The sequence below is a fragment of the Glandiceps talaboti genome, chromosome 11 (genome assembly GCF_964340395.1).
Source record: "Glandiceps talaboti chromosome 11, keGlaTala1.1, whole genome shotgun sequence".
Taxonomy (NCBI): Eukaryota; Metazoa; Hemichordata; class Enteropneusta; family Spengelidae; genus Glandiceps; species Glandiceps talaboti.
The window spans coordinates 11,723,832-11,736,497 of record NC_135559.1 but is presented as its reverse complement, the minus strand read 5'-3'; the positions used below and the strand labels follow the sequence as shown (position 1 = coordinate 11,736,497).

The following is a 12,666-nucleotide window of genomic DNA, read 5'->3' as shown; positions in this document are numbered from 1 at the left end:
AATCCTGCTAAACCAAAATCTAGTGCTAGAGTTATACATACAACCTGTCCATCATTCCATCACACACTGTATATCTGACCCAAAGTGACATTTTGGCTTACAACTCTGGCCAAGGTAGAGCTTGCACTATTCAATTCAAGGACAAATCTGAGTTAAAGTACATGATATTCTGATTATTATGCATGTTGTTATACTTCGTCTCAGATGACTACTTTATCAAATCAAGTGAGATAGCGAGTACATCGTTTTATTTTCTGCAGTGGGAACGCCAGAGATGTTACAGAATACACTACCCTGGAACTGTAATACTGCACTATTAAACATAAACACCTCAAAACTTTCTTCATCAACGTTGAACTTTCATCGCCTTCTCAACTGTCAATGATTTGAGTGTTTCAGCTGGAGAATTCTGTTGACAAACAAAACATAGCTATGTGTCCTTACCTTGGGAAGTCATCACCATCTGCTACTGTGTATGGTTTGGGTGTACTCGTAGAATATGTATGGGTCTTTTCAACTCTGGAGTACGTCACTTCAGGTGGAAGGTTATTTGTTGGTGGAGGGGGAGGAGGTGCCTGGAGTGGGGGTGCCGAATGATCACTCCTGACGGAGGGTGGTGTGTGTTGATAAACTGTCAAATAAAATTGAGATGAATCAAGTGAGACAAAATTCATACACTGTTATGGAGATTTGAACCAGTGTGTACAACACTGTCCATATTTGGCCTAATGAGGGCGCTATATTTTCTTCACATTACAACATTGTACATTTGTACGTATAGAGTTTCTTATCACTGTTGGGGCATTTTTTGCTTGGTTAAACCTAAAATTTCTTCAATATTTTTCGAGTGAGAGCTATATTTTTATACAACAGCTGCATATTTAATGTACTTTATTTTTTAGAAGGCACAGCTTGCACTATTCAATACAAGGACAATTCTGAGTTCAAATACATGATATTCTGATTATTATGCATGTTGTTATACTTCGTCTCAGATGACTACTTTATCAAGTCAAGTGAGATAGCGAGTACATCATTTTATTTTCTGCAGTGGGAACGCCAGAGATGTTACAGAATACACTACCCTGGAACTGTAATACTGCACTAAACATAATCACCTCAAAACCTGATATTTGCATTTTACACTTTTGGTGAATAATGCACTCCTCTGTGAAATAGCTGTATCGTGACTTACCATTCTGTGAACTTGTTTGACTAATATTTGAGATATCAGGTGGGTGTGGTGGACTTTCGTTGTTGAAAACTTTAGGTATTGGTGTAAGTGATTTGGCTACCATCAATACAACGTGTTCAGACGTGGCTTTCAATGCAGCAACGGCTTCTTCATGTGATACTTCTTCCAGGTTTCCCTCTCCAACCTATGACAATACAAATTAGTGGGCTTTTGTATTATTCCATATTTTGAAGTCGTCCACACAATGATGTTGGTCTTTTCTAAATACTTTATTCTACAGACATGACAATAAACATGTCTACATCTAGTCTCAGTTACACACTTTGACTCACTGGAGGCTCTGTGTATGAGACCACCCCAAACGAGATTCCAACTCTGGCCACATGTTGGCTCACAACGATGACCAGTTTTCAATGCATACAGGTGGGAACATTACATACATGTTGCTTTTTACAATAGTACTAATTAAGTACTCCATGGAGAGCACAATACAAACTAAGTTATAGCTTTTCCCAATGCTGATAATGGTAGTAATAAAGTAATAGGCATAGGCATGCACACAATCACACATGCAGACACACACACACACACACACACACACACACACACACACACACACACACACACACACACGTGCACGCATGTACGCACGCACGAAACGCATGCATGCACGCACGCACACAGGCATGTACGCACACACACAGGCATGCACGCACACACACACTCATATACACACACACAGATAGATGCAGGCAGGCAGGCAGGCAGGTAGGCAGACAGACAGACAGACAGACAGACAGACAGACAGACAGACAGACAGACAGACAGACAGACAGACAGAACAGGCAATGTGTCTGTCAATAAGATGGGTGTATTTTACACTCTACTGATGCTGCCATACAAAGAATTCGCCCAAGAGAACTTCCACACTGTGATTATCCATAGCTTTATTTATCGCTTGGTTAATTTAATCCATCCTACACACAGAAAGAGTTACTAACTTGACCTACCCTAATCAATCTGTCTCCAATTTCAAGTGTTCCTTCCTGCTGTGCAGCCCCACCTTCTATAATTTTGGTCACAAATATTCCGTTATCACCGGGTACATGCTGGTTTCCTACACCTCCAGCAATACTGAATCCTAGCCCTTTACTTCCTTTCACAAGTTCCACTGTCAGGATGTTTTGGGGCACTGCTTTACGACGTCGTACGACCTATGAAAATTTACACATAATGTATGAATCATCATCAAATTATCAAAATCAAATAGAGAATTTCTGTGTAGGGGCAGACTGTAAGATATGTTGTGTCGGTCCGCCCTCACCAGCCTCCTTTCTCGTATGCATGGGGTTGACCAATGTGTGAGGGTGTCATGCCACAGCATACCTTCCAGACTACAGTGTAGTGTTGGGGAGACAGAGATTTATCGAAAACATAACTTCCATCAGACAGCATATATTATTTTGTAAAAATACCACCTACACCCACGATATTCTGACTACATGTATTACAGGGCAATTTACTCTGTGGAATGTTGCTATACTTCAACTTACTCTCACATGACTACTTTATCAAGTGAGAAAGTGTTGTACGTCGTTTATTTTCTGCAGTGAAAACGCCAGAGATGTTATATCATAAACTACTCTGGGAATGACATAACTGCATTAACGTATAATATATATATACCTCACAACATGTTATGACAGAACTCCATGTGGCATAAGTGCCAGTGTGGGTACTCAGGGTATTTGCACAAGTGCTTACAGTGTTCTCTGCACCCTTACTTTCACGAGGGTGTAGCGAGTGAAAGTGCAGCAGAAAACACTGCAAGTGCAAGTGCAAATACCCCCAAGTATCGACCACCAACACTCATGTGACATGAGGGTCTATAATTATTACATACGTTTATCCAATACAACAAATTTCCATAAATGCGAATCACATGCTTTCGTGTAGAATGAACGATGGCATTTTCATTTGCATATCATTTACATGCAGGTATACAATAATGTTTTCGGTATTGCACTGTAGCGCAAATACCACGAGTATGCGGCACCGGTGCAAGTAATCTCTGGTACATAATATGTATTATATTATAGCATTACCAATTCCAGTGAATTTTGTGACGTCATCGCTGTACATTATTACTGATAATGTACTCCATTATTGGGCATCGCGGCCCCGGAACGAGGATAACAATACAAGCTTATTTGTTCTGTTTCTTCGTACGACTAGGTATTTTTTCGAAATGTATGTTGTTACTTATGATTGTCATTTCCACTGTTTAAAAATACAACGCATTCATGAAACAAGTTTGTCTTCACAGCAGTTCATTGAAGTGTATATGTGTGTGTACGCGTACGTATACGTACGTGTGTCGCTATGATTAGTATTCAGCTTCCGGGCCGAACATGGCAGACGATGTTCAGCGCTGTGTATATTATACGTTGTTTTGCGTTTCTCGGTCTACAAATTCACTGGAATTGGCAAAACTATAAAATAATAACAATAATGTATGCCCTCCCAGTCCATAATGGACTCAAGCAAACTGTGCACTCCATAATGGGCTCGGCTGTCGCCTCGCCCATTATGTCGTTCAAAGTTTGCTTTCGTCCATTATGGGCTGGGAGGGCATACATTATTGTTTAAATAATATTTGTTATTGTCTCCGACAAGCTGCACGATTAAACTTTGGGTACCAAAACAACTATCAGGCAGAACCATTGAAAAAACCGTCAGCCATCTAATCCGTATGGCTCCACTGATAAAATAACACTAATGCTAGAACCTGGGACTGTATCCTGGGCCTTTAAATTCAAAATTGACTTACCATTCGGACATCTTCACCAGCCTTCTTGAGTGCATCTACAGCTACAGAATGTGGTACCTCAAGGGTGTCTGTGTCATTTACTTTTACTATTATATCATTTAATCTGGATAAAGTCAAATACAAGTCATTCAATTAATACATTATGAAGTATACTTCTAATAGTCACAGACTCCATGCGGTAGTGTATGTGATATCAACTCAATACAAGTTGTGGAAATATATGAACAACTATATTTTAAATTTATACATATTCTGAAAAAAACATGATGGTATAAAGGGACTTGTGAATGACAGACTTATTGTCATTTTTATCTCTTGCAATACATGTAATACCGTACACATGGATCTATACCATATGGGGGATTATTATAATTTACAAATTTACTTTCGAAAGTGTCCAATTTTTTTAGTGTGCAAGCTGTACAGACCTTTATATAAACAGCGCCCTCTTGTGATACAGATCAGAATGTACAATTCATAAACCATATCTGGGTTCTAGCATTGGGCAATATTTTGTATCGTCAGTTCCCCATGTATTTCAATATGGTTCGTTTTGAAAATTACAGTACAGATCGTGGAAATATTCACAAATTTGATAAGCTTTCTTTCCTTTACTGGCATACCAAACCTTTGCAAAAACAATAATAGCTATTAATATTATTATGACAAACTAACCTCAAAGTGCCATCGACAGCTGCAGCGCCACCTGGAATGAGTTTTGTAATGTAAATAGAGGGATCTTCACCAATGTGTGGATTGTCAGTACCCCCTGCAATGCTGAATCCAAGGCCAGCTCCTCCCTGTCAAGGTAAACATGTTCAACTTTAGTTCTGCTGTAATATAAACACTAACAAACAAGAAGGCACAATATGTCAGATTTCAAAATGAAATAGATGATATCGCGGTATTTGAGAACAGGATGGCATGGGTTTCAGTTGAAAGATATTAATGCTGTAATTGGATGACCACCATGGCACAATGCCACATTTCAAATTTAAAATAGCAAGATGGTATCGCGGTATTTGAGAACAGAACAGAACAGCATGGGTTTAGGTGAAAGATGACAATGCTACACTTGGATGACCACCATGGCACAATATGTGACTTTTTCGAATTAAAATAGTGAGATGGTATTGTGGTATTTGAGAACAAGATGGCATGGTTTCAGGTGAAGGACACTGCATTAGAGTGGACCCCATCTAGACATTTGGCTCAAATCTCGCATTGGCACTGATATACAGAGCCTACAAGGGTAATCCATCGACTGCAAAGCATGCAACAGGTATCATTATTTCATTGTTTCTCTAACCACTATGTGAATTGTCTAGAAGGCTTCACGTTATACCATGTAAGGAAACTGAACTTCACTACCCCACACCAATTCCTTCTTAGACCCCAATGCTCACTACCAAATCATGGGATGCCCCTGTGTGTGTCCAAGCATAACTGAAAAAATTCCTACACGGAAATCGCACCCTGAAAATGGCGCCAACAGTAACTCCCCAGTAGTAAACAACATTCTGATACTGTCGAAAGTATAGTTGCCAAGGTAGTGCATAATCTCACCAAGTCTCGCCGAGTCCAGTTTCTAGTATTCATACTGTTAGCCACACATCATCATGTACAGTTATAAACCACAGCAACAAAATCAAACCACTGGTATATATATAAAACGCTTGATGAACTAAATTCCGGCAACACTAAATCACTTCTTATTCCCATGTGACACATTGAATTGCTTCTTTGTTCAGTGGTGCCGCAGGATTGAGAGGAAGACAAGGTGGCAAACAACACCCACTCCTATAAATCTTAGTTTTGTACACAATAGAATTCAACAGTTGATAAACTCGCAGGTAATATATATTAAAGATCAACCATTGTGGAAGGACAAAGAATGTATAAAGGAAGCTAATATGTAAAATGATCATTCTACTACCAAACTAGAAAGACTAAAGACTTTCAATAATGCAACAAGATGTGTTTTACATGGCATACATTTTTTTGTTAAGAATTGCATATACAAAATACAGGCCCTGGTAACAGACATGCACATAAAGTGTTATTTTTATCTCACTGCGAACACAAAAAGTGTTACATTTTATCTCACTGCGAACACAAATAAACAGTCTGTGTTTCAATCTTCCTTGTTTCATCTGACAGTGATGTTGATTTGTGTTGAAATTCACAGTGACATAAAATGTATCATTTTATGATTTCATGCTATCAGTGTTTGTATTTTAATTTATATAATTTGTAACAAAAGAACCCTTGTGTGAGATTGAAAAAAAACATCATCCTGCCATGCTGAAACTCTATGGTTACTCTGGTTTGGGAGTAACTTGTCTCAACAGTCATTCGTAAGACACATTTGTGTATGTCTGTGGTCATACATTAACATAATCTGTCTTGCTGTGAAATACAAATTGTATCAATTTTCCACATATCAATATTCTGGGATCTAGGACCCTAGCAATAACACTTTTAAAAAGATAAATTTTTAAATTAATAATGACAAAGATAAGCACTAATATTATACAAATCAAATAATGACAGTTAAAATTATTAATTTGGTTATGGTACAAGTGTTGTTATACTTCGTCTCAGATGACTACTTTATCAAATCAAGTGAGATAGCGAGTACATCGTTTATTTTCTGCAGTGGGAACGCCAGAGATGTTACAGAATACACTACCCTGGAACTGTAATACTGCACTGTATGTAAACTTAAATGATGTTTAGCTTGTTAGTTTATTACGTTGAGCTCAAAATAAAATTTATAATATAGCAATTTGATATACAATGTTAACCAGTTTAAGTGTTTTATTTTGTTTGTTCACTACTCTCAATATATTATAAACCCAGATGTTTTTACTACTTGAAAATTTTGTGATTTTACAGTCTTCAGCTAGTTCTCAAAGACTAATTTTTACAAATTACCAGACTGATACATTGTGTTCATGTACAAGAAGGCATTTTAATCGCTACTTATTTTTACTAATTACCAGACTGGTACATTGTGTTCATGTACAAGAAGGCATTTTAGTCACTACATATTTTTACTAATTACCAGACTGGTACATTGTGTTCATGTACAAGAAGGCATTTTAATCGCTACTTATTTTTACTAATTACCAGACTGGTACATTGTGTTCATGTACAAGAAGGCATTTTAGTCACTACATATTTTTACTAATTACCAGACTGGTACATTGTGTTCATGTACAAGAAGGCATTTTAGTCGCTACTTATTTTTACTAATTACCAGACTGGTACATTGTGTTCATGTACAAGAAGGCATTTTAATCGCTACTTATTTTTACTAATTACCAGACTGGTACATTGTGTTCATGTACAAGAAGGCATTTTAGTCACTACATATTTTTACTAATTACCAGACTGGTACATTGTGTTCATGTACAAGAAGGCATTTTAGTCGCTACTTATTTTTACTAATTACCAGACTGGTACATTGTGTTCATGTACAAGAAGGCATTTTAGTCACTACTTATTTTTACTAATTACCAGACTGGTACATTGTGTTCATGTACAAGAAGGCATTTTAGTCGCTACTTATTTTTACTAATTACCAGACTGGTACATTGTGTTCATGTACAAGAAGGCATTTTAGTCACTACTTATTTTTGCATTTTTGTTGTTGTATTTTTGTTGTTGTTCTTTTCTTGTTCGCTTGCTTTTTTTTCAGGAGCATGTAAATCTATTTGTGATGTTCATAATTGCTTTCAGCACTATAAAGTAATACATAGTAGTAGTCCTATGTCCACAGACTACCAATTTTTGTCATGGGGCTAGCCGATTTGATATGTCACTGACACTGGCTAAATAGATGTGTGGAAACTCAAATCTTTATAATAAACACACGTCTTGTAAAATTGTATTTATTAGTGTTTGGATTACTTGGAAATGAAATAAATGAACCACATTTGAAATTTAAATACATCTGTTACACACTGCCGACTGCTTGTGGCATGGTGGTCGCCATATTTGTTATGATTCTTATAAGCTGACATTGAAGTTGACACAGAGGGCGCTACACACAGTGCGCTGCTGACTCACAGCAATTCACAGACATGTGGCAGTCCCTTAGAGGACACACTGGGGGCTACCCTAATTTATAGCTAAGTGTGGCCCACCACCCAAACTACTGCTGATTGTGTGACAATTTTGCATTTACAGACATGAAAGTATTTTGATAGCACACATATTTCCAACGTGGTCCTGTTTTCAGTTCAGGGATAAATGCATGGGTTACCAATATCAGAAACATGGGTCACTGGGACAACGGCAGGAAAACATTCATGGCAGGACTTGATATTCCCAATCTTTGAATTGACAACAATACCCATCAATACACTTAATATACATATATACTAATTGCCCTCAGATTGTGCACTTTATGTCCTCCAATTTTACACTAGATAGCAAGTGGATATTACTGACAACAACTACACTTACTCTCTGTAGTGCAATTTCTTGATATTCCCAATCTTCCTCAACACCATTAACCTGCAAATAACAACAAACACCACAAATTAAGTTAATGAATGCACACTGCAGACACAACTATATAATTTCTCATATGCACACAGTTTTAACCTTAAACAATGATATTCCATCAGTAATTCAGTATATAAACACTATATGACATAGTTGTAGAGTACTAGTTAGGGAGTCTCGACATAGTAACTAGGTAACCAATACCCAGACAATTAAAGCCTAAAGCTTCAAAGCTATTATGGTGTAGTAATGTAGTGTTTTCCTCAAACCGCCTACACAGTACATGTAGGGTTATCGTCTATGAAGTATATAGTGCAATGTACTATGTTTGTAATGGAATTATGTCATTTTCCACTTGAATAGCTGAGGACCCATACTGTATCATTTGATAATTGTACTCAAGGTACTGACACGAGGGGGGGGGGAGAGAGAGAGAGAGAGAGAGAGAGAGAGAGAGAGAGAGAGAGAGAGAGAGAGAGAGAGAGAGAGAGAGAGAGAGAGAGAGAGAGAGAGAGAGAGAGAGAGAGAGAGAGAGAGAGAGAGAGAGAGAGAGAGAGAGAGAGAGAGAGAGAGAGAGAGAGAGAGAGAGAGAGAGAGAGAGAGAGAGAGAGAGAGAGAGAGAATCAGGAACAGAACAGTATAATGCTATTTAAGGCACTGGATAGGTACAGCATAAAATACAGTACATTACATGACATTTCTTGAAATAACTTGTTCACAAATGATCACCTACTACCATGTATAAATTGTGTTGTTATACTTCGTCTCAGATGACTACTTTATCAAATCAAGTGAGATAGCGAGTACATCATTTTATTTTCTGCAGTGGGAACGCCAGAGATGTTACAGAATACACTACCCTGGAACTGTAATACTGCACTAATGTAAACTGAAACACCACCAAAATATAAATCATACCACTAACAATATACTGCATTCATTTTAATCATTTCAACTACATTAATAACATTTCAAACTTTCACTCATCAAATTTGTCCAGATTCATATTTATACCTTTTTTTCTTTCAAATTTTTTTCAAGACATCCTTCAGTAACAGTTGATATTTGCCTTTTGGTCCAACGTACACAAAATCTTTGATTCAAAATTTGTATTTTGTTTCTTTTTCTCAAATCATATTTCTAACGCTATATCAACAACCTGTATTTGGTATTCTATATACATAATATGTACTTATAACTCTAGGAGTTCATTTTATGACCTGGATTTAAATACTCATTACAATTCAAGTCCTTCGATACAATACTCAAGAAGATCTAAACTACAGATCACTACATTTATGGCTCAGAATACTGATGTTTTTTTCCCAACAATATTTTTACAACAATTTTCTGAAATGTTCATAATTTTTTTTCAAAACTTTGTTTTCTTTTGGATTCGAAACTTTAAGAATATCATCAAAACTATCTTGACACCAAAAGTTTCTCCGTAAAATAAGAAAAATTGGTGAGAATTTCAATAAAACAGTTTACATTTATTTTTATTTTGTCATACAAACGGCCATATATAAGACAGTGACTACATACCCAATCAAACAAGTTAGAACACAACCACCTGACAATTACAATATTGGCTATGAATGCAAGACAGCTTGTATAATTTGAACGATACTGTTTTTAATCGATACATTAAGTGGAAAAGCTTTGAAGTGGCATAAAAACTATGCATGATAGCTAGCAATTAGTATCCAATTTCTCAAGCTGAATCAATAAAAACACAAGTGTTCTTAGTAGAATACATGTAAGGTCTTTTCTAAATGTAGGTCATGTCATGTAATTGGGTGCTATTATGCTGATAAACAGGAGCTCTCTAGGACCCACTTTTTAAAATTTAAACCGCCTGGAAAACGGCAAATAAGTGGTCAACGAATAATCTTTATTCGTCCAAATAAATTTAGAAATTTGTTGAATGGTTGCCACAAGAGCAGTGCCCTAGTGTTGAAGAAGCAGGAGGAAACCGGAATACCCAGGGAAAACCTGTGTTGTTCGGCAGGGTCAAACTGTATTTTGCCAGATTATTTCAACTCTGAATGATTTACATGTATTGCGCATACATTTGCTTTGACGTTCGCAAACCTTTCACCTACTTTTAATATTAATGAGCTCTACAATACAATGGGATCAGGGTGAGTGCATAAGTATCTTTACTATTAGCATTACAACATAACAAATAGTAAATATTTTCCCTTAGATTAGGAACAAAGTTAGGACGAAATCACTATAACCGACAAAACTTTGTCAATATAAAACTAGCAAGCTTTCTATCACCACTTGTCAATATAGCATGTAAACTGTAAACCTATGATAACGAATTCTAAGTAACACTGCACTAATGAAATTTCTGACAATATAGTGTTGATAGGCATTCCCTACCTGTACTACTATAGTCAATATCATTTATATTGTAATTCATACTGTATCCATTGCTGTATATGCTGATACAAAATAACGACCATCAAAGTGAAAAGGCAATCTCAGTGAAAAGGGTACTCGTTTTTTATTACTTCGGTTTTGATTATCACACGACATGATACTTTTTTGGGGGGACTATTGAAATAGATACTTTCCTGTGAGATCAAATTGAAGATCTGTCTATTCGAACAATCATTATGGATTGACTATTCAGTATCATTCAACAGATGAATGTATTGGAATCTGAGGGAATAGAAACTCACTTGATTGATTGATTGATTGATTGATTGAGTGATTGATTGATTTATGTTTCGTCACATCAGTGCAGTAGGTCATATCTGCCTATACAACTGCATAGCAGGTACAACCTTACTGCACTGACACACATTTTGTTTGTCGATAGATTGATTGGTTGGTGATTGTTTGGTTGATTGATTGATTGATTGATTGATTGATTGATTGATAAACACCAGTCTACTTACATAAGGCTGTGGTGGAGGTGGTGGAGGTGCAGTGTTAACTGTAGTTATAGTAGTTGATGTGATAGGGGGTACAGGTGGTTGTGGTGGGGGTGGTAAGGACTCCTCTGGTGATGGTGCTTCCTTAACTTGATCTGCATGGAGTCGTACAGGTGCTGGAGCAGCCTGGATAAAAAAAACAAGATTATAAGTTAACGTTATCACAATATGAGATTGTATGACAATCATGTGTGTTTGTGTGTGCGCATGTGTGTATGTATGTGTTTGCACGTGTGTGTGTGTGGGGGGGTGCATGCATATGTATGTGTGTATGTGTGCACGCGTGTGTATGTGTATGTGCATGTATGGGTGTGCATGCATGTATGTATGTGCACATATGTATGTATGTATGTATGTATGTATGTATGTATGTATGTATGTATGTATGTATGTATGTATGTATGTATGTATGTATGTATGTATGTATGTATGTGTGTGTGTGTGTGTGTGTGTGAGCGCACATGTGTGTATGTACATGTATATGGCGTGTGTGTGTGTGTGTGTGTGCGCACTGTATATGCATAAACGTACTGCAACACCAACATAAACAGGGCCTATTACAAGTGGCACACTGTATTTATACATGCACACATACAGGTGGAGAAACCGGTATTGAAGATATTACACATGTGTAACACAATAAAACATATGGAATACATTAATTTATACACATGTACACACAGTGACAACTACTGACATCAAACACAAATACATTTTATATCAACTTCCTCTACAACCAATGACCAAATAAATCAATACATAGGTTACATACACTGTCTAAATAATGTTATATGAATGTACCAATCAGGGGTCAACACAAACATCCCTGCTGTCTCACATATACATATAACACAGGATAAATGCATGTATGTATGCTAACACAAACGTACTCGTATATGCAGCATAAATGTACTCGTGTATGTAAATACATAGACTCGTGTATGCAGCATAAAATGCACACGTACATATTATAACATAAACATACTCATATGTGCAACATGATAAACCGCTATATACGTAACATACACATACTTGTGTATGCAGCATAGAACACATATGTACATAGCATAAATGCACTTGTTCACGTAACATAAACGTACTTGTGTATGTAACATAAACACACTCGTATACGTAACAGAAACACACTCATATGCGTAACATAAACACATGCGTAACAT

General features: G+C 36.8%; 1 protein-coding gene across 6 annotated transcripts in view; it reads right to left on the bottom strand.

Annotated features, from left to right (window-relative positions):
• Window positions 1–12,666, bottom strand: part of LOC144442254 (disks large homolog 1-like) — a 190,330-nt gene that overhangs the window by 46,312 nt on the left and 131,352 nt on the right. For all 6 annotated transcript variants that reach the window (XM_078131542.1, XM_078131540.1, XM_078131541.1 and 3 more), the window contains 7 exons: window positions 11,453–11,614; window positions 8,499–8,549; window positions 4,701–4,825; window positions 4,026–4,128; window positions 2,206–2,409; window positions 1,196–1,379; window positions 445–631 (listed from right to left, as the gene is read on the bottom strand). In XM_078131542.1, the coding sequence (XP_077987668.1) occupies window positions 445–631; window positions 1,196–1,379; window positions 2,206–2,409; window positions 4,026–4,128; window positions 4,701–4,825; window positions 8,499–8,549; window positions 11,453–11,614 (1,016 nt within the window). The remainder of the gene's footprint in view (window positions 1–444; window positions 632–1,195; window positions 1,380–2,205; window positions 2,410–4,025; window positions 4,129–4,700; window positions 4,826–8,498; window positions 8,550–11,452; window positions 11,615–12,666) is intronic.